The sequence below is a fragment of the Nicotiana tomentosiformis genome, chromosome 9, assembly GCF_000390325.3.
Source record: "Nicotiana tomentosiformis chromosome 9, ASM39032v3, whole genome shotgun sequence".
Lineage (NCBI taxonomy): Eukaryota > Viridiplantae > Streptophyta > Magnoliopsida > Solanales > Solanaceae > Nicotiana > Nicotiana tomentosiformis.
In genome coordinates, this window is record NC_090820.1 from 11,583,707 (window position 1) to 11,606,955 (window position 23,249).

Below are 23,249 nucleotides of genomic sequence, written 5' to 3' on the forward strand. Positions count from 1 at the left end.
ATCGTGACAATGAGATGGTTGCATGTACGATTATTATCAACCTGCAGTTTGGCATTTGAATTGCTTTTCTCAATTAAGAGCATAATTTTCAGATTATGAAATCAAGACAGTTCATCTTGATAACACTGGTTTATATCCAAGCCGGTTTAGCATTGAATACCTCATATTAATGGCTAAACTATTGCTTATGAGAACAAAACTTCATGTGTTGGTCTAAGATTTTTTAAATTGCATACAACAGCACTTGTATGCATCAGACCAACAAAATATGATAAGTCCTCCCCTCACAATTGGTTTAGGATCAGAAACCAAATATTTTTACTATCTAATAACTTTTAATGTGTGGTATATGATTAATTTCTCTAGCACAATGCACAAAGATAGGTTTTCCAAAGCAGATTGAGGATATGTGTTAGTTTTTCTAACATTTGGGGGATGGAATAAACAACTAGAAAATATGCTATATGAATTGAATTATCATTAATATGATCCTCACTTAGAAGATAATTCAAGTCAAATGCCAGAAGCATTTGTTGATTTAAAATTAAATATCATATTTCAGCTGCAAATGCTCCTATTAAAATTGAAGTCCCTGAAGGATAAAGTTTACTGCATGCATGAAGCGTAGTAAACCGATCGGTTCCAAAGGTAACAATCCTTGAAAAATGATAGGAGCAAATGATCATAATGAGTAGGAAATGAGCTCTAGAAGAGCCCACGACATAACATTTCATGAAACTCTAGAAGAAGTTCAGGTACCTGAAAATAAGAAAAGTGATGAGATCTTAACAAGTTATGTCGCTTAGGAACCGATATAAAATGATCGTCGACGATATATTTGATATAATATAATTCACAATATTGTAAAAGATTATGAGGATCAGACATGTAGTCCAGACCCCTGAAGATGTCATACCATCTAAATGCAAGTCATAACCTATATGACTCATTTGATTAAGTCTATATGAAGATCCATGAAGGATTTAAAATTCCTGAAGCATATAGTTCAAAGTATCGTGAAATGTACTCAATCAGATTACAAAGATCTTTGTACGGTTTAAATCAATCTTGGCGCATGTAATATAATCGCCTCAGCGCATATTTGCTGAAAGAGGGTTACATAAATGATGTTATTTGTTCATGTATTTTTATAAAGAAAATGGCTTCATAATTTGTTATACTTGTTGTTTATGTCAATGACATAAATCTTGTTGGAACTCCAGAAGAGCTCCAAAAGGCAATTGAATAACTTAAGAAAGAATTTGAGATGAAAGATCTTGGAAAGACAAAACTTTGTCTTGGTCTGCAAATTGAACATTTAGCAAACGGGATCTTTATCCATTAATATGCCTATACAGAAAGGGTCTTAAAATGCTTTTACATGGACAAAGTGCACCCATTGAGTACACCAATGGTTGTTTGATCACTTGAAGTGAATAAGGATTTATTCCGACCTCCAGATGAGGATGATGAACTCCTTGGTCCCGAAGTATCCTATCTCAGTACAATTGGTGCACTTATGTATCTTGCTAATGCTACAAGGCCTAACATAGCATTTTATGTTAATTTACTAGCAAGATATAGCTCTTCTCCTACACGGATACATTTGAACGAGATTAAGCATATATTGCGATATTTAAAGGAAACCCTTGATACGAGTTTGTTTTATGCTGACAAAGATAGTGCAGATCTTGTTGGTTATGCAGATGCAGGTTATTTATCCGATCCCTATAAAGCTAGATCTCAAATCGGGTACGTGTTTACATGTGGAGGTAATGTCATATCATGGCGCTCCACAAAGGAATTTATTGTTACTACTTCTTCAAATCATGCTTAGATAATAGCTATTCATGAAGCAAGTAGGGAATACCTATGGTTGAGATCAGTGATTCATTTTATTCGAGAAAAATATAGGTTGGAATGTGATACAAAACCCACAATATTATACGAAGACAATGTAGCATGTATAGCCCAATTAAAGGGAGGATTTATAAAAGGAGATAGAACGAAGCACATTTCACCAAAATTATTCTACACACATGATCTTCGGAAAAATAGTGATATCGATGTGCAATAAATCCGTTCAAGTGACAATCCAACAGATTTGTCCACTAAATCTTTGCCAACTTTAACTTTTGAGAAGATGATATACAAGATTGAAATGCGGAGACTCAAATATTTGGAACAAGGTTTTCATCAGGGGGAGTGAAATACGCGTTGTGCTCTTTTTTCCTTACTAAGGTTTTTCCCATATGGTTTTTCTTGTAAGGTTTTTTTAATGAGGCAGCTAGAATTGCGTATTACTAAATATGTGTACTCTTTTTGTCACGACCCAAAATTCATTAAAGGTCGTGATGGCGCCGGACACCGCTGTCATGCAAGCCAAAATTAAATACTTAATTTGGGTCTCATTTTAATATTTTTGTAATCATATTTCCTTCAATTAAATAGTAAAAGATGAAATTTACAAAGTAAATAATAAATATTTTTAACAATTTCAATACATGACAACCCAAATCACCCCAAAACCCGGTGTTACAAGTGCATGAGCTTCAACTAGGAATGTAAAATAAAATACAACATCTGTCCGGAATACAAATTCGGATAAGAGAAATATAAATACTCTGAAGGAGACCCTGCTGGTTGCAAACTCGTAACGTAGAATGCAGTTCACCTAAGTCCCCGCAAATAACCGCGCCTCAGCGCCCACAAGGTCACTAAACATATATGCAACTGCACAAAAATGTACAGCAAGTGTAGTATGAGTACGTAAATCAACGCGTACCCAGTAAGTATCCCGCATAACCTCGAAGAAGTAGTGACGAGGGGGCGGCTCCGACACTTACTATATGCTATAAATAAAATACCAATGATATAATTTAGCATGAATTACATAGAACGGATGTAAGCTCAATATCATGAAATAAGTAAACAATTCTTCTGTTAATAAGAAATTTTCAAATTTATTTTTCATCGTTTATCATTTTGTATCTCAGGCCAATGAAGCAATATCAATTATCATAAATTCCAAAGCAACCAATTCAATCATACGCAAATCATGCCCAGGTCGTACAGCCCGATCTAACATAAATATTTAAATTGTGCACTGCCGAGGGTCGAACGGCACGAACCATAAATGCATCTATCTGCTACCGAGGCGTTCGGCCTACTTCACAAAAGAGAAAACACATTAAACAACCAATTCAAGATTTATTAAGGGAAAAATATTCCAAGAATTTCAAATTCCCATTTAACGGTCAAGCAAACGAAGTTTAACCTTTTTACAATTTCTTTATCGAGTTTTTTAAAAATATTTTAAACAATTAATTTAACAAGTAGGGCACAACATCGCAAGTACAATATGATATGGATCCTAGACTACCCGGACATAAGTATAATAGTATCTACGCACGGACTCTCATCACCTCGTGCGTACGTAGCCCCCCACAAATAGAAGCACATAATGATTTGATTCACTTATGGGGTTAATTCCCTCATACAAGGTTAGAAATGAGACTTACCTCGCTCCGAAATTCCATAACCGGTTCCCAAGCCCTTCCAACAACTCAAACCGATGACCAATGCTCCAAATCTAGTCAATAAATGTGCAAACCCATAAATATATACTCTAATACTCATTATAATTTAATTTACAACCATTTTCAACTCCGCTCGAAAGTCGATAAAAATCATCCTCGGGCCTACGTGCTCGGATTCCGAAAATTTTCGAAGATAACATTACCCATAACCCCACGAACTCAAATATATAATTCATTCAAAATTCCATGTCAAATTTCATGGTCGAAATTTACAAATATCAATTTCTAGGTTTTTCTTCAAAATCCCAAATTTCTACAAATTTCCATCTTTAAATCCATATATAAACCAAGTATTTAACTTGCAATAGGTGAGAATCACTTACTTTGACATGGATGATGAAAATCCCTCCTTGAAGCTCTCCAAAAATTGCCACAACCAAGTGAAAAATGAGAGAGAGCCAAATCCGGCTCTTAAAACGATTCTGCCCAACGATATTTTCGCACCTGCGGAACAGTAGCCTCACCTGCGGCGTCGCTTCTGCGACCATGCCTCCGCTTCTGCGGAACTCACCCCAAACACAAGGCCTCACACCTGCGGAAAGATCCCCCGCTTCTGCAACATCATAAGTGCGAGCTTTCTTCCGCTCCTGCGCCTTCTCCCGCTTCTGTGCCCCACGCTTCGCTGCTGCGCTTGCGAAGATGCGGCCAAAACTCCACACCCGCAGTCCTTCCCCGGGCTGACTTGCTGCGATTCTGTGACCCTTGGGCCACTTCTGTGACCCCGCACCTGTGTCCAAAACCTCGCAGGTACGGTTACACTAGGTGACAGCAACTTCAGCATTTCATAAGGCCAAATTCGATCCGTTAATTATCCGTAATCCACCCGGGACCTTAACCAATTATACCAACATGTCCCAAAATACATTACGAACTTAGTCGAGGCCTCAAATCATGCCAAATAACATTGAAACTACGAATTACCCTCCAATTCAACCCTAATGAACTTTGAAGTTTCAAACTTCTACCTTCGATGCCGAAATCTATCAAATCACGCTTGATTGACCTCAAATTTTGTACACAAGTCATAATTGACATTACGGACCTACTCCAACTTCCGAAATCAAAATCCGACCCCCATATCAAAAAAGTACACTCCCGGTCAAACTCTCCAAAAACCTTCAAATTTTCATTTTTCGCCAAATGACCCCGAAATGACCTACGAACCTCCAAATCTACTTCCGGACGTGCTCCCAATACCAGAATCACCATATGGAGCTATTCCCAGACTCAGAATCCCAAACGGACATTGATAACATTGAAATGCACTTCAACTCAAATTTATGAATTTCTTCCAAAAAGCCAACTTCCATAATAGGCGTCGAAACGCTCCCGGGTCATCCAAAACCCGATTCGAACATAAGCCCAAGTCCAAAATCATCATACGAACCTGTTGGAACCTTCAAATCCCGATTCCGAGGTCATTTACTCAAAAATCACACCTTAGTCAATCTTGCCAACTTAAAGCTTCCGAAATGAGAATTTTCTTTCCAAATCAACTTCGAACTTCCCGAAATTAAATTCCGACCACGCGTACAAGTCATAATACCTGAAGTGAAGCTGCTCAGGGTCTTAAACCGCTAAACGACGCGCTAGATATCAAAATGATCGGTCGTTACATTCTCTCTCACTTAAACATACGTTGGTCCTCGAACGTGCTATGCACTGCTCTGGAATTGTCTGAAATCGCTGTTTAATGCCACGCACCTACCTGTGCTACCACACCCAGTTGAGCACATCAGCTCAAGCCAATCTAAAGATTCTCCCCTTTATTTAGTCAAATAAGCCTTAGTGCCAAATTCCAAAATCCGAAATTCTCCACCAGTCCTGTTTCCAACATACGAGCATCGTATCAATCACTACACACTGCACCAAACACGATGGTATACTCTCACTGAATTCACACCATGCACCGCATTATTCACATGACCATAATAACATCCTCTGACAACAATAGCCGAAATCCCACGAATTTGATGCTCACAACACACCTCATGACACATATAAGCCTTGTTCCAACTCTTGAAATGTTGTCACTACGGAAGAGATGTGTAGAAATTCATACCAACTACCGAGTCACAATTTATGGAGTCTCTCCTCCCAACAAGAACCATTACATCATTCTGGACTGATTAACAATATTTACTCTTTAATATGCTTCATATAAATCAGATCGCACTGATCCCAGGTCCAATAATCCCGTCTCACCCAGTACAAGCTGCTCAGGTAATAAGCCACCTCAAACGCTGCCTAAAGTCTCATATGATGCTACAATGTGCCAACAAGCTACCAACTCGAATGTGATACATAAGGAAACGAACTACTCAACCCACGTAACTAATTTAAATAACCGAAAAGATGTTATGAACCTTACTCAGGAAACGAGAAGCAAAACACACAATAATAGCTATGGGAAACTATACTCAATATCATACTATTGCGGCATGCAACCCGATCCACACATGACACCGTTACGGCGTGCAACCTGATACAACCATGATACCCGTGGCGGCATGCCACCCGATCCAAATAATATATCCGTGGTGGCATGCCACCCGATACAACCATATGCCTGTGGTGGCGTGCCACCCGATCCACACATAATAATCTAAAGAAAACACACATCGAGCCGTAACGCTTATACTCATGAAATGCCCGAATATAAACCATAAGCACGCCAAGTGCATAGTATAAATCCTGGGGAGACGGGCAACGTCATACTCTATAAAACTCAAGCACAACTAAGGTACGATATATGATCTGCATCTCGAGAGCCATCATGCTCACATAATACCACCGTTACGCGGGACCTCAACACATTGTACAAATAATCAAGCCGTCTCACAATCCACATGGCACAATAGAGTATTACATGAAATAGTCGACGACGAAATTAACACCCCACGCCCGAATACTCTTACATAAGGAATGTTATGCTGAATGAACACACCCAGGCCGGTGTAGAGTACACATCCACATTTGGACCCATCAACAGACCTCAAACTGATTCTGATCATACCATGCTTAGGCAATTAACCTCTCAAGGATCCACAATGACCATTTTTCCATGACACGCAAGAACAACAGTCGAATCCGAAACAAACTTCCACAACTCACAACCAAATGAACCGAGCGCCCTTCAGGCATAAATTCTCACATTAGCGATAGTACCACAATCTTCATACTTGGTTTTAAATCTTTAATCAATCAGGTGATTACATGTCACACTTATACAATCTTCCTGTGGGATGCACTCCCACGACCTTCCGCACCAGGTAACAAGTCTGCACCTCCATACTACCGGCCACATTAATGCTATAAAGCAAATCAAGAATCCGCAAATCAGTACACAAAGCCTCTTACATAGGACACCGATCTCAGGTGATGCTTAAGACAATACCAGCTTACTCTAAACATCTGAATCCTTCCCTACTCATCCAAGCTCTTGACATTCGTGTCGATGTCAACTGCAACCTTGATCCTCCACTTCCAATTCCCATGCCGCTCACCGCACCTAACATACCAATACGTAAGAGTATAAGAATTTCATCATAACTCCCAAACCAACGATAGGGTACACACTTCATCATATAGAAACCTTTCATTTAACTTATTTCAGGAGAAGCATTGCCACATGTGACTGAATTCCCATAACCGCATAAAATACAACCCCACGTAGTGGTCTAAATCACCATGTCCCTTCCGGGATCCATCTACTCATAACAGGCCATAATAACTAAATACCTCCAAATAAATTAAATTACGGCGGCCGTCAAGCCTCGCACGTACCGCCACAACCACCTGTAAAACTTAGCATGTTGAAGGACCCGATCATTGCCACATCATGCCGATTCCACCATTGCTAACTGATTAGACTTCTTCTAATTTACCCTGGACTTGCCTTAGGAATAATAATAGCTCCATTTAAAATATAACGACCCCAAATACGCACTCATCCCGAGTGACCTTATTTCACGAGACCATGCTGTCTCAAAATCCATGAACCATCACATACTTTCCTTGTGCGCATATTCGCATCTTTAACGGGTACACCCATTCTGAAAATTCTTCCATGAATCCGAAGTTATATTCTCCCATTCCTCCAATGCATACCGCAGACTGAAGATAACGTAGAACACTCCAAGCCACTTTTCATAATCCACTACAAAAGTTCAATACTTAACCATACTACTGGCTCGAAATCCTTAGGCACCACACTTTAATTTTTTGAACCTACTAGGACCATTGTTGAGATTCATCCACTCTGACTTGTTCTCGAATATAATCAAACTCCAAGACCCTATTAGCACATGAACACCCTCTCAAAGAAGCAACCGGCTGAATTTCTTTCCTTATACATCACATCCATATGAAGCATAGACTCTGAGTCTTCCCAAAACATGAACACGAATCGATAAGATATAACACATATTCCTCAAATCCTTAGATCAAATCACCACTAAAAATGTTCTCTTTCCTTAGTCGTAGCAACCCACCAATATGCTGATAACCAGAAACCTCACAAGTAGACAACCATGCAATCCAACCGTAGGTGGTGAGGCTCTCCCACTTAAGCTTGAAGCTAGCATTACATGACCCTAGAACCTACCAAGATTCCTTCTTCCTTACTGACATGATCTTGCGCAATCGACCCGCCAAATTCCTCGAAATTGAATGCTTTGAATCACTAGCCATATTTACATATTCGACCTCTTACTGGATGGCCAGTAAAATTCTTCGTAGAAGCTTCATCAACACCACACAATCGCTAATCTGCTCACAAGAGATATCCCACATGTGGAAAACGACATCCTCCAACAACGCGGTACCAAGTACAATTACCACGAAGCCAATAAACCATCTTGAGCCCGTGCTCATTCACCAGCTGTACAAGTCTATTCACTCCTTATGGACATCAACTAAAGGTGCGAAATATATTCCAATCCAAAGTCATGTTGTATCCTGTTTCATATTAAGCAACTCCCTCCTGTCACACCCAATCTTCCTCAATATAGCAGCCAATATTCCAAATTAAGCCCTCACTGTCCACCATGAATCCCAAATCACTCTAACTTCCCCCAAGGCGTGTGGCTATCCTACCACAGAGCTCGTATGCTACTCTGTCACTTTGGTCAAACCCTCTCTTTTGAGCAACTACTCGACTTCTGTTTCCTTACACTTGGCCTTCTAGAAGTTTAACCACCGCAAGACACTTCCCACATGTCCTTCCTCATCCTTCGCTGCCCAGTTGTTGCCTTAACTCAAAATTCATCTTTGTAGCACCCGAACCAACAAATCGCCGCCAACTCTAGACCTCCCCGAAGATCATATTCCTTGATCCATCAACATTAGGATTACTGATTCGATTCTGGACCACAGCACACTGTGACATCTGACAGCCGCTTCCCCGGCACCATTCACAATACTCTGCCCCAAAGGCGATTTGAAGAAGGCCATAACACCGGCAAACTTATCACATTCAATCAAGGACGACGACACTACATCTCGAATGAAGATTCCACCACACTTGAAAATACCAAGTCTCGTTACTCCATCAATCCAACCTGAACATTCTTAGTCCGATTGCCTTTCTCTCTACTGGAAATAAAACATTGAGCCTCTGAATCACGCATTGAGAAAAACCTTCTTTCAATTCATTCATTGCCCCTACGCGTAAACAAGTATCCTACCATAACTTTAATATTGTGCGATAAAAACTCATGAACATCATAGCAATTGGTGCATAGCCCCAAAACCATCATAAATACAGCTACTGAGCTAAGATGACAGAACATCCTTCCACAAGGCGATGACATTAGCCCAAATCGAATACGCAGGGAGAAATATCCTGCTCTACATCAGTAGTACCATTAAAATTCCTCGATTCCAAATTTATAACAAGCGCTTCACGTCGCATAAGATTGAATATAAAGGAAATGAAGGCATAAGCCTCAAAGGAATCAAATCGCACGACGAGGAATCAAGAAGGGAAGTGCTCCTAATAGTCCTCTAGCCTCTCGAAGATAAGTACATATGTCTCCGTACCGATCCGAAAGACTCTACTAGACTTTTTCATGACTTGTGAGACCTAAGTGAACCTAGTGCTCTGATACCATGTTGTCACGACTCAAAATCCATTAAAGGCCGTGATGGCGCCGGGCACCGCTGTCAAGCAAGCCAAAAATAAATACTTAATTTGGGTCTCATTTTAATATTTTTGAAATCATATTTCCTTCAATTAAATAGTAAAATATGGAATTTACAGAGTAAATAATAATATTTTAAATAATTTCAATATAGGACAACCCAAATCACCCCAAAACCCGGTGTCACAAGTGCATGAGCCTCAACTAGGAATGTAAAATAAAATACAACATCTGTCCGGAATACAAATTCGGACAGGAGAAATAAAAATACTCTGCTGGCTGCGGACTCGTAACATGGAATGCAGCTCACCTAAGTCCTCGCAAATAACCACGCATTTGCGTCCACAAGGCCACTATACATATATGCACCTGCACAAAAATGTGTAGCAAGTGTAGTATGAGTACGTAAATCAACGCGTACCCAGTAAGTATCCTGCCTAACCTCGAAGAAGTAGTGACGAGGGATCGACTCCGACACTTACTATGGGCTATAAATAAAATACCAATGATATAATTTAGCATGGATTAGATAGAACAACTGTAAGCTCAATATCATCAAATAAGTAAATAATTCTTCTGTTAATAAAAGATTTCCAAATTTATTTTTCATCGTTTATCATTTTGTATCTCAGGCCAATGAAGCAATATCAATTATCATAAATTCCAAAGCAACTAATTCAACCATGCGCAAATCATGCCGAGGTCGTACGACCCGATCCAATATAAATATTTAAATTTTGCACTGCCGAGGGTCGAATGGCATGAACCATAGATGCATCTATCTACTAGCGAGGCGTTCGGCCCGCTCCACAAAAGAGAAAACACATTAAACAATCAATTCAAGATTTATTATGGGGCAAATATTCCAAGAATTTTAAATTCCCATTTAACAGTCAAGTAAATGAAGTTTAACCTTTTTATAATTCCTTTATCGAGTTTTTTAAAATATTTTAAATAATTAATTTAACAAGTAGGGCACAACATCGCAAGTACAACATGATATGGGTCCTAGACTACCCGAACATAAGTATAATAGTAGCTACGCACGGATTCTCATCACCTCATGCGTACGTAGCCCCCCACCAAATAGAAGCACATAATGATTTGATTCACCTATGGGGTTAATTCCCTCTTACAAGGTTAGAAAGGAGACTTACCTCGTCCCGAAATTCCATAACCGGCTCCCAAGCCCTTCCAACTAGGGGTGGGCATCGGTCGGTTCAGTTCGATTTTGTAAAATTTTAGTTCAGTTAATTCAGTTTTCGGTTTATGATTTTAATAACCAAAATCGAACCATAATAATTTCGGTTCGGTTCGGTTTTCGATTTCAAGCCATGACAAAAATAGTACGGAACAACAAAAATAGATTACTTTTTGCAATCGGTGCAAGTGCTTCTATTGTCAATAGCGAAAAACATAGCTAGAAAAATTGGGTAGAATAGCAAACTGCCCATTCACTCTATTTCAAATAGAGAAAGAAAAACATGTAGTATATATATTAAAGTAAAAGTGACTATTTCTATCAGTAATTTACCCATTATTCTTAAGTCAATTCGACACTAGTATTTAAAGGCTGCTATAACATAAAAGTACACCATGTAAGATGTGAACTGGATTATTCATCTACAACATAAAAATAATCTTCAAAACAATAGATGCAAAAATAATGAACAAAAGCAACTTGCACATGATTTTGTTACATATAATTGAGAACTGGACATTTTTTTTCATTTGTTTCATTATTACTACAAATTAATGAACCAATCATTTCTTCATTATAATGTTAGCTTTATCTTCGTATAATGCAGTCCCCTGAGGAATCAACGTGAAATGGCTCTGGTTTTTTTACAACTTGCATTTTTCTTTTGGATTTCTCACTGTCAGCTACTTATTGCAGAGGTCCGAAATTCGATTTTTTGGTTTTTCGGTTTAACCGAAAACCGAATCATTAAAACCGACCACCGAACCGAACACCGAACTTTTTAAAACTCTAAACCGCAAACCGACTGAATAAATCGAAAAACCGAAACCGAATAAACTGAAATTTTTGGTTTGGTTGGTATTATGCCCACCCCTACTTCCAACAACTCAAACTGACGCCCAACGCTCTAAAACTAGTCAATAAATGTGCAAACCCATAAATATATACTCTAATACTCATTATAATTCAATTTACAATAATTTCCAACTCTGCTCGAAAAGTCGATAAAAATCACCCCCGGGCCCACGTGCCCGGATTCCGAAAATTTTCGAAGATAACATTACCTATAACCCCATGAACTCAAATATAAAATTCGTTCCAAATTCCATGTCAAATTTCGTGGTTGAAAATCAAAAATACCAATTTCAAAGTTTTCTTTCAAAATACCAAATTTCTACAAATTTTCATATTTAAATCCATATATAAACCAAGTATTTAACTTACAATAGGTGGGAATCACTTACCTTGACATGGATGATGAAAATCCCTCCTTGAAGCTCTCCAAAAATCGCCACAAACAAGTGAAAAATGAGAGAAGAAAAGCCAAAACCCGCTCTTAAAACGATTCTGCCCAGCGATATTTTCGCACCTGCGGAAAAGTACCCGCACCTGTGGTGTCTCTTCTGCGACCACGGCTCCGCTTCTGCGGAACTCACCCCAAACACAAGGCCTCGCACCTGCGGAAAGATCCCCCGCTTCTGCGACATCGCATGTGCCAGCTTCCTTCCGCTTCTGCGCTTGCGCAGATGCAACCAAAACTCCGCACATGCGGTCCTTCCCCTGGCTGACTTGCTCCACTTCTGCGACCCCTGGGCCCCCGCACCTGCGGCCAAAACCTCGCAGGTGCGGTTACACTAGGTGACAGCAGCTTCAGCATTTCATAAGGCCAAATTCGATCCGTTAACCATCCGCAATCCATCCGAGACCCCCGGGACCTTAACTAATTATACCAACACGTCCCAAAATACATTACAAATTTAGTCGAGGCCTCAAATCACGCCAAACAGCATCGAAACTACGAATCACCCTTCAATTCAAACCTAATGAACTTTGAAGCTTCAAACTTCTACCTTCGATGCCGAAATCTATCATATCACGTCCGATTGACCTCAAATTTTGCACACAAGTCATAATTGACATTACAGAACTACTCCAAAAATCTTCAAATTTCCATTTTTTGCCAAATGATCCCGAAATAACTTACGGATCTCCAAATCCACTTCCGGACGCGCTCCCAATACCAGAATCACCATATGATGCTATTCCCAGACTCGGAATCCCAAACGCACATTGATAACATTGAAATGCACTTCAACTCAAATTTATGATTTTTTTCCAAACTGCCAACTTCCATAATAGGTGTCGCAACGCTCTCGTGTCATCCAAAACCCGATCCGAACATACGCCCAAATCCAAAATCATCATACGAACCTGTTGGAACCTTCAAATCCCGATTCCGAGATCATTTACTCAAAAATCACACCTTAGTCAATATTACTCCACTATAGATAATCTTACTGAAGAAGACTATCCGTTTGTTACTCTATTGAAATTTATCTACAAGCAGCTAATGTAGGGAGTAAAAATTTGAAAAACTCCTAAACCTATTTTTCAAACTTAAAATTCTATATTTCAAGTTATAAATTAAAATAATGGGCCAATTTGATAAGCAAATATTTAGCGGTCAATTTTTCTATTCAAAATTCTCCAAATCTTTTTTTAATTTTTTAAGCCACAATCTATGGCCAAATAGGCTCGTACATTTGTTTAAGGAATTAGCAACCACCGATTATATATGGATTACCATCGTAGGAGTCTAGATTAAAAGAGATAAAATGTTGATAGGAAAATTTATGTATAACTAACATGTAAATCCAAAATGTGGATCAATATATTAGCAACCATAAATAGCATTCTATAAATACGATTTATAACTAACATTTTAGTCGCACTCAACACATATATATTTGATTCAATATATGTGAGTTATAACTTATACTGTTATCGATATTCATCTATTCTTTTTCGTTATATTTTATCCTAAAGTCACAAATGATTTGTATCGATAATGTGATAGCGTAAAAATTTATTTATACTATCAATGTATATATAAAAATCTATTTACGTATTAATTTTTATAAACTAAAACTTAAAAGATAATTATAGTTGAATTTACTTATTATTATTAACTGATAACATAGAATAAACGTCAAATAACATGTTATAACAAATTAAATTATATTAATTACTTATTTAAGAAATTACAGTAGAGTATATCCTCCAACATTTTTGTCTTTGTTGATGTTGTTCAACGACAATAACAAAGTTCACAGCTTCGCTATCTCCGCCTTCCTATTTCTCCCTGTATAAAAGCTACTCTCACTCACACTCAATACTCTCTCCATTTCCCTCTCATTTCCTGCCGTTAACTACCTCCGCCGTCCGCCGGCGACTATAAATTCTATAAATTGCGTACCTTCAACCCGATCACCGAAGATTTCCTTAAAAATCTCAAAATCTCCGGTGAGAAATAAAAGATGTCACAAGCTCTTAACTTCTTTGTTTCCTCTTCTTCACATTCTCCGGCGACTTTCACAATCTCAAGGCCGTCGGTTTTCCCGTCAACCGGTAGTTTACGGTTACCGGTGAAGAAATCATTGCGGACGTTAGTTGTGAAAGCGTCGTCCTCGGCGGCGTCAGATCTCGACGAATCGCAGTCGTCCCCGGTGTTAGTATCGGAGAATGGTTTAGGAGGGTTATTATCGAGTGCGACGCAGGAGTACGGTCGTAATGCTGCACCGGGGACCGATTCGAGTTCGATTGAAGTGGATACAGTAACGGAGGCGGAGTTAAAGGAGAACGGGTTTAGGAGTACACGTAGGACAAAGTTGATTTGCACGATTGGACCTGCCTCGTGTGGGTTTGAGCAGCTGGAGGCATTAGCTGAGGGAGGAATGAATGTAGCTAGGATAAATATGTGTCATGGAACACGTGAGTGGCATCGTATGGTGATTGAGAGAGTGAGGAGGTTGAATGAGGAGAAAGGGTTTGCTGTAGCTATTATGATGGATACTGAAGGTAGTGAGATTCATATGGGAGATCTTGGCGGCGCTTCTTCTGCTAAAGCTGAGGTACATACTCCCTCTGTCCTAATTTATGTGATGCACTTTACTTTTTAGTTTGTTCCAAGGGAGTATTCGGTTTGAATTTGGTATACCTATCCCTTTCATTGCATGAAATTATAAGCTTATCTCTTTTTATACTGTAATCTGGATCATGATAAGTCTTGAGGTATAATCGTGAAATGTTTTTATTTAACAGCAGTAGCTGGTTGTTAGAATTAGTAAAATTTGTTTTTTATAAGTGCTTTCCTTTTATTGTTGTTGACCAGAATTGGGAGGGAACTAAGCATGGTATTTAAGTGGCAAAGGGTGTGTGTGTGAGGGGGGGGGGGGGGGGCTCATTATCCTCGAGTTTTGAAGACTGGGGTTGGCCTGGATGGATCTCTCGGTCATAAAAAAGAAAGAGTTTTGGGATGCTTTGCTTCCTTAAAAAAAAAGAGGAACTGGGATGCTCTGCTTAGCTTGAATCATGTTGGTGAACTAAGTTTAGTATTTAAGTGGAGTGGAGAAGGGTAGAGTGGCTGCCCATATCTGTCGAGTTTGGTAGTGAGAAACAATAGAATTGTCAATAAGAATAAAAAAACTAGGATTCTTAGGAATTTGCAACCTTTCCAAATCAGTGCATTTTGCTATAATAAACTAAGGTTCTATCTGGGAGTGTGCGGTAGCTTTTAAGTGATTTTTCCAGTACTCTTTTGAAAGAAGAAGTACTTTTCGTGTAGCTTTAGATAAGTACCTTCTAGTGCTTCTTTAAAAGAAGTACTTTTTGGCACTTTGTTAAGCGTTTGATACATGAATCATACCAAACACCAATTAGTCTAATTGGCAGTATTACTCTCGGTCACAATATTTAGGGTGAGAATGTTAAACTGTCTATTGAATACATAAAAAAAGGGCAGCGTTGTGCACAAAGCATCCTACGTTTACGCAGGGTCTGGGGAAGGGCCGCATCCCAAGGGGTGTAATCATATAGGCAGCCTACCTTGACATAAGCATCCATGGCTAGTTACACGGCTCGAACCGGTGACCTATAGGTCATACAGACACAACTTTACCGTTGCTCCAAGGCTCCCCTTCTGTCTTTTGAATACATATATTCCCAAATTAATTGGGATTGGCTGTGGTTCATCCACCAAAGCTGAGGTATATATGCAGCTTGAATTTGGTACGACCATTCGTTTTAAGAAACTGCGTGAAATAAAAAGTTTTACAGTGGCAGTAAGTGGGAATTTGTTACCAGATTCTGGTTTATGGATAAGGAATTTCTTGACGTATATTCATAAGAGATTGGATTTTGCTAAAGCACCTATTTGTGGGAATTAGCGATATTTGGTTTTGGTTTTGTTGTGTTATGAGAAGAATCGAGGGTTTTTGGAAGGTGCAGCCTTTCTATTTGTGTGCATTTTACTGTAATTGACTAAGGTCTCTAATGGGTGTTCAGTAGCTTCGTAGAAGTCTTTATCTAGTACTAATAAAAAGAATTACCTTTCTAGTCATTTCAAAGAGGTACTTTTACTTTTCTTGTGTTTCTCTACTTTTTGGTATACTCCTTGTATATGGGCATGCTTTTGCCCGTTTTAATGAAATTTATTACCTTATCAAAAAAATAAAATTAAATTAACTTCAACTACAAAAGTTTGTGCTTCAAGTCAAAATTGGGTAAACTTCCATTTAAAATGGTGCCTACATTTGAAGCTGGAAAGCAGTTTTAGAACCTCTGAATTGAGCCCTCTGTAAGTGTTTTTTTTTGCCCAAATCTGCTGAGGAAAACTGATTTTACATATACTTGATGGGGCCTAGATGCTGCCTGATTGATACAATAAAAATAACCTATTACTCTCTTTGTGGTGTCAGCAAACATGACTTGCCATTTGGAAAGCTGTGTTAAATCATTGAAAAATTCTGAGGTGGGTGCAAAACAAAGCTAGAATCAGGATACATATATATATATAAATGTTTTTTGGTTGGTTTTTTTTTTTTGGGGGGGGGGGGGGGGGAGGATAGAATCAGGCTGAGTACTTGTCAGATGGGTATGTTTGGCACAAGTGGTTGGATCTTTGCTACAATTTTGAACTGAATTTTTCTTTCCAAGATATTTTTGGAGAGAATAACCTGAGAGATAGATGCAAAACTAGTTTGTTTTACTGGTCTTGGCATTTGTATCTGCTTGACTTGAAATTTTATGCATTTTAGAACTAGAAAGAACATTGAACACCAGCATAATCTGTGAAATTCTGTTGGGGGCTATGGAGAACAGTGAATAGTATCAGTTTCCCTTATTGTGGATAAATGTGTAACAGCTAATTATTCTCTTTATACAGGATGGTGAAATTTGGAATTTCACTGTTCGTTCATTTGATCCACCACTCCCAGAACGCACCGTTACTGTTAACTATGATGGCTTTGCTGAAGGTTTGTTGCTCTATAGACTGTTAATTATGATGGCTTTGCAAAAATAAAATGATCATTTTTGCCAAGACTTTCTATATGTTTTCACTGTCACTCCTTATACTTGGATCAATTTTTAATTTTCACTTAATTTTTGGCTTAACGACTTCATTGCAGATGTGAAAGTGGGTGATGAGCTACTAGTAGATGGTGGAATGGTGAGATTTGAAGTGGTTGAGAAAATTGGCCCAGATGTTAAGTGTCTTTGCACAGATCCTGGACTACTTCTACCTCGGGCTAATCTGACGTTTTGGCGGGATGGTAAACTAGTAAGGGAACGCAATGCCATGCTTCCAACAATTTCCTCAAAGGTTTGCACCTATATTCCTTTCCAGATCCTTTGAATATAATTATGAGTTTTGTTTACATAGTTACAATTGAGATCTACATCTCTGGTGTAGCTGTTTTTGACATGAACTATTTTTCTTATTTTGCACCTTTTATCTAGTTCAGTTATGTTGCACCTTAATGTTGTCAAAATTAATTTAATCAATAGCTCGGACCATTAATACTCACTATTCCAATTCACGTGACATTTTTTCCTATTTTGGAAAATTGTTTGACACCACTCTACTAATATTATCATTGGATACACCTTTCACAAGTTTCAAGTATTCAAATTCATCTTACAAGCATAAATTAAAAATTCTGATGTGACAGCTTTCCTATCAAACCAACATTTAGACTACTACTTCAGTATTTTCTTCCACTACTAATAGTACAATACCGTTAAATTAACTTAATTTGTGCCTAAACACTTGTTATCACATAACTTGAGAAAGAGGGATTATTAGAATTTAGGGTATCTACTTTCTCCCAATTGCATTCTTCTTATACCTAGCGGCTAGCACCAAGGATCTTCTTCCAGATAATTGTTTAACTTTTTCCCGTAAATGTTTGCTTACATTTTGAGTAGGCATTGTACTTCAAAAGTTTTATGGGACCCACTAATTCTCTCTTATTTGCAAAAATAATAATTCTGTGTCTGTACCTCTTGATTTTTTGGAAGAATATTTTATTTTACTCATAGAGGGGAGGGGGAGGGGAAACGGGGAGGGGATTACAAGGTGGGGAATCGAACCCCTATCAATAAGGTGGAAGTTCAGCTAGATAGCCAACCAGCCGGGCTACATAATTTCCCCTCTACCTTTTGACTTATTGCTCTTAAACGCGTGTATCATGTTTTTACTTAAATCTTTAATAACACACCCCAATCAGAACGAACACAACAAAGATGGGAAAAAAGAGTAATTTATATCAGCTAAAATTTCCAGATATTCTAACTTTAAACGGAACTAGGAACTCTTAATAGCTGTATCTGACGACTGTACTCTTGATACTGCAATATTACCTGTGTGACAAAAATTTTGTACTGTGACTTCTAGTATAATAGCTTGTAGAATACACTGTGATCTACTTCTACCAAATTTAACACAGGATCCATGTATACAGCTGTTTTAATTTTGCTTCACTGAAGAAACTTAGTATATTTAGATGGTCTCTATCTCATGAATTTTGTTGCTGCAGGATTGGCTAGACATAGACTTTGGTATTGCTGAGGGTGTTGATTTTATTGCTGTATCATTTGTCAAGTCTGCTGAAGTCATTAAGCATCTTAAGAGCTACATTCAAGCCCGGGCTCGGGATAGGTAAGAATGTAGTTTCAGCATGGAAAGGTGCATTTAGCAAGATGCACCTTTTTACTTCCAAATATCACTAAGATGTTAGATTCTCAGTGATCAAATTATTCATATATCCACCTTGACGGTGCTGTGCAGTGATATTTCTGTAATTGCAAAAATAGAGAGCATTGACTCATTGAAGAACTTAGAAGAGATAATCCAGGCATCAGATGGTGCTATGGTTGCGAGAGGAGATCTTGGTGCTCAAATTCCATTAGAACAGGTTCCATCAGAGCAGCAGAAGATTGTCCAGATATGCAGGCAGCTGAATAGGCCTGTTATAGTAGCCTCCCAGCTGCTGGAATCTATGATTGAATACCCTATTCCAACTAGAGCTGAAGTTGCTGATGTTTCTGAAGCAGTTAGGCAAAGGGGGGACGCTTTGATGCTTTCTGGTGAGTCGGCCATGGGACAGTTTCCCGAGAAGGCATTGACTGTCCTAAGAAGTGTTAGCTTGAGAATTGAAAGAATGTGGAGGGAACAGAAACGCCGTGAAGTTATTGAATTGCCATCCATAGCATCTTCATTTTCAGATAGTATTTCAGAAGAGATCTGCAACTCTGCCGCCAAGATGGGTAAGATTCTATTTTTGTGAATACTGATTGTATTGCTTTTTTTAAATTTGTTTTATCTCCCGCAGATGTAAAAATACCTTCTTAATATTTTTATGCAGATTAGACTAATTAAATGGTAAAATAGTAAAAATCATGAATATTCACAATAAATCATGTATAGTATTTTCCCAATATTTATAAAGTGAGTAAGTAACTTCAAGAAACTGGGCATGTTTATAGTTTATAAACAAGCAAGAAATAAATCTGAAAAATAGGAGAATTAACAGAAAGCTGCATGATACGAGGAATTTTTCTGGGTTAACCAATCTGCTCAATTTTCAACATAGTTAGAAACAATTAAAGGCGGAAATAATAAAACCCTCATAATTATGTCAGAACAACTTGAGTATCATGAATCTCAAATATTCTGGTTGTGATGCACAGCTATTAGATTTTCACGGTTATTGCATGCCTTAATGCTAGAACCAGATAAAAAACACAATAAATTTCTATTTATGGTTCAAAGTGTAGGGAATACTGAGAAGTGTCTACAAATCTTGTAGCATGTCAACTATTATCTGAAAAATTATCATGTGGACACATTTAAGAATTAGTATAGTTATTCAGGATGAGTTTTTGGAGAATTCAGTTATTCTAGGAAAATGCCTGGTATTTAAGTGGAGTATGGTAGACGGGCAGGCCCATTTCCACTGAGGTTCAGACTGCGGGCCAGATGGCCTTCGCGGATTTTCTCGGTTATCAAAAATATGTGGACGGTTAGTGCACTTGGGGGGGCGGTGGGATGGAGATTCCTTGGACCTCTACATGAAGGCTTGTGATGCTTTATGATAAAGTCATTTTGACCCGTGCTTTTTGGTCTCTGTTAAAATTTCAAATACAGTAAGGTTATTAATTCTTCAAAAAGGATGTGTATGAAAAGATTTGTCATGCCCTTTATAATAATGTCAGTAAAGGATATAGCATCTTCCAAAGTAATAGGTTTTACAGTATACTAGCTCTCTTACACTTGTATTTTTTGCAATCTACTTTGTGGGGTTTTTTTTTTTTTTTTTTTGGGGGGGGGGGGGGGGGTGTACTAAACGTGCACGTCATCCTTACATGTGTCTAACATTATGTCACTATCAAGAGAGAAGGGGTAGCGAACACATTTGAGTATCATCTACAAAAGAATGTTATTGACCACAGCTTTTAATTCCCTGATAGTTTAAGACCTTTACACTGTAATCCTGCACGTAGTGCTGCAAAGATAAATAAGTAGATATTATGTGCCTTTTCTTTTTACAAATGATATGAAGTACTTATTCTATGCTATTGATTGGATAGAATAAGGCTGATTATATATTTGTATGTGGGTTGGCAGTCAGCTGACAAAAACTTTACATATATGTCTATTGCCTTCTCAACCACACTTTTCAAACATGTCATCTCTCAGTTCAGACTTAACTGGAAAATGTTACTTCCTTTTTCAAATACTAATGAAATGGGCGGTGGGAGTAAACCAAAAAGCACATTTCCACCCTAATAGTCATCATATATTGAAGGGGAGTCTTCAATATTACACTTCATAAAAAAGATGGTCCTGAATATTACACTAATTTATAAATACAAAAAATGGATTCTGAATATAACCCTACCTTTGCATAAAGGACCGTAATCTTCTCTACTTCTCTATATAATTGCCTTCCATGAAGCTGCCTTCTGGACAACCCATACGAACTGTCTTGTCCTGCTGTAGTTTTTTTGGTTGAGAAAATACAGAATTTGGGCTGATCACTCAGGTACTCTTTTGGTCATTCTATTTTTTCCTATCTTAAATAATGAAAGAGGTAACTCTGCCCAAGCCTTGGTGGGCAAAGTTACTTGGTACCTGTGCTGGTGGAATTAGTCGAGGTGCGCGCCAGCTAGCTTGGACTCCACCGCCATTAAAAGAACAAGGTTGCTGAACGGGATTAACTTTTCAATGTTCATCTTCATGAAAGTACATTCTAGAAATAGAAGAGGAAAATGAAAGATTTAACTAAGCCAAGCTTCTCTTTCCGAGCTGGAAGAGACAAATGTCATTTCAAAGTGAAAGTGATTCTCGTAAGAATTTTATTTCTCTATGTGAGTGGGAGAAAGTTTAATATCTTCCAGAAGTATTACATTACAGTTTTGTGGGACAATAGCAAGTACTTTGTTCTGAGCATATTGATGAGAGTTTGAACTCAGGAGAAGAAAACATATCCTAATATCTAATCATGATCTTTTATATTCTAATGTCTTACTGTTTGATCCAATGCTTATTTCTGTTGTGCTGTGCAGCTAACAATTTGGAAGTTGATGCTCTTTTTGTTTACACCAAGAACGGGCACATGGCATCTCTCTTGTCACGCTGCCGTCCTGACTGCCCAATATTTGCATTTACAACGACAACATCTGTACGCAGACGCCTGAACCTGCAATGGGGTCTAATGCCTTTCCGCTTGAGTTTCTCCGATGATATGGAAAGCAACCTCAACAAGACATTCTCTTTACTAAAAGCTCGGGGCATGATCAAGTCAGGTGACCTCATCATTGCTGTTTCCGACATGCTGCAGTCCATTCAAGTTATGAATGTTCCATGAGTGCACATATTAGTTCTGTGTTTGAGTTTTGAGCTAGGCAACCCCAATTATATGCCAATTAAACCAATTATGAAGTTCAACAGTTGGTTCTGCTAGGGAGTAAAACAACGATGAGCAATCCTTCCTCGGTGTGTCCTCGTTCCAGGTGCTGGATCTCAATGACATTTGGTGTAATTCAACTGTCGCTTGTAGTCAACATAGATATGTTGCAATGTATACCCCCTGTTTTCCTAGGATTCTGAAGATGTATCTTCAACTTGAGTTATTGATTTAGAGGTGAGCTTTAGAAATGATCGCGATAATTATGGATTTGTTCTTACAGTTGCTATTAGCATGCTGTTGTTGGTGTTTTTTTTAATTATCTATCGGTTTGGATTACCTTTTGGAAATTTGTTTAATAACATTTGGCCTAAATAGAATTCATCTGATTGACATTGAAAGGATATAACCTGTCTTTAGTTTGTCAATAGAAAGAGCAGTACAATGGGAAAATTATCAGCCTCATATATTCTGATTTTGATTTTTGTTTTATTCGACCGAGATATATTTGTTTCAATAACTATACTGAAAATATTTCAGTACTTTTCATGAATTATTAGTCGATTTATTATAAAGGTGTAGTTTATCATTTGATTGCTTATTGATATGGAGGTTGGAATAAAAAGTGAATTTTCCTCTGTGGGGTAAGTATGAGGTTCTCTAATAATTGAAGGTTCATTATTAGTTTCTGGGTATTTTATTTATACATTAATGATTCCAGCTCTACTACGATAATTAATCATAATTGAAACAAACATAGAATATGATTGATGTAAGTGGAATAGACTCCAAAATCACAAGGACCCTGTATTGACAAGGAAATTACATTTTTTAAAATAAAGTAGAAAACATAAAATAAGAAAAAATAGCTGGCAAGACGTAGAGACAAGAAAAAACAACAAATGACCAACAAGAATTGTGGTAGTATTCATTTATCTTTAATCAGAGATTTAAAAAAAAAAGTGTAACAAATACTCCTTCGGCCCACTTTAATTGATTTTTTGAATATTTTCATACATATTAAGAAATTCACTTTTCTACATTAGTTAACAATAAA

General features: G+C 38.0%; 1 protein-coding gene across 1 annotated transcript; it reads left to right on the top strand.

The window, feature by feature from the left end:
* The first annotated feature begins 14,078 nt into the window (after positions 1 to 14,078).
* On the top strand, positions 14,079 to 22,542 carry LOC104088963 (pyruvate kinase isozyme A, chloroplastic). The gene is made up of 6 exons (XM_009593757.4): positions 14,079 to 14,854; positions 17,167 to 17,257; positions 17,411 to 17,604; positions 18,821 to 18,942; positions 19,072 to 19,550; positions 21,852 to 22,542. Exons 1-6 carry the CDS (start codon positions 14,261 to 14,263, stop codon positions 22,151 to 22,153), a joined length of 1,782 nt encoding a protein of 593 aa, XP_009592052.1. The 5' UTR covers positions 14,079 to 14,260; the 3' UTR covers positions 22,154 to 22,542.
* The last annotated feature ends 707 nt before the right edge of the window (positions 22,543 to 23,249 follow it).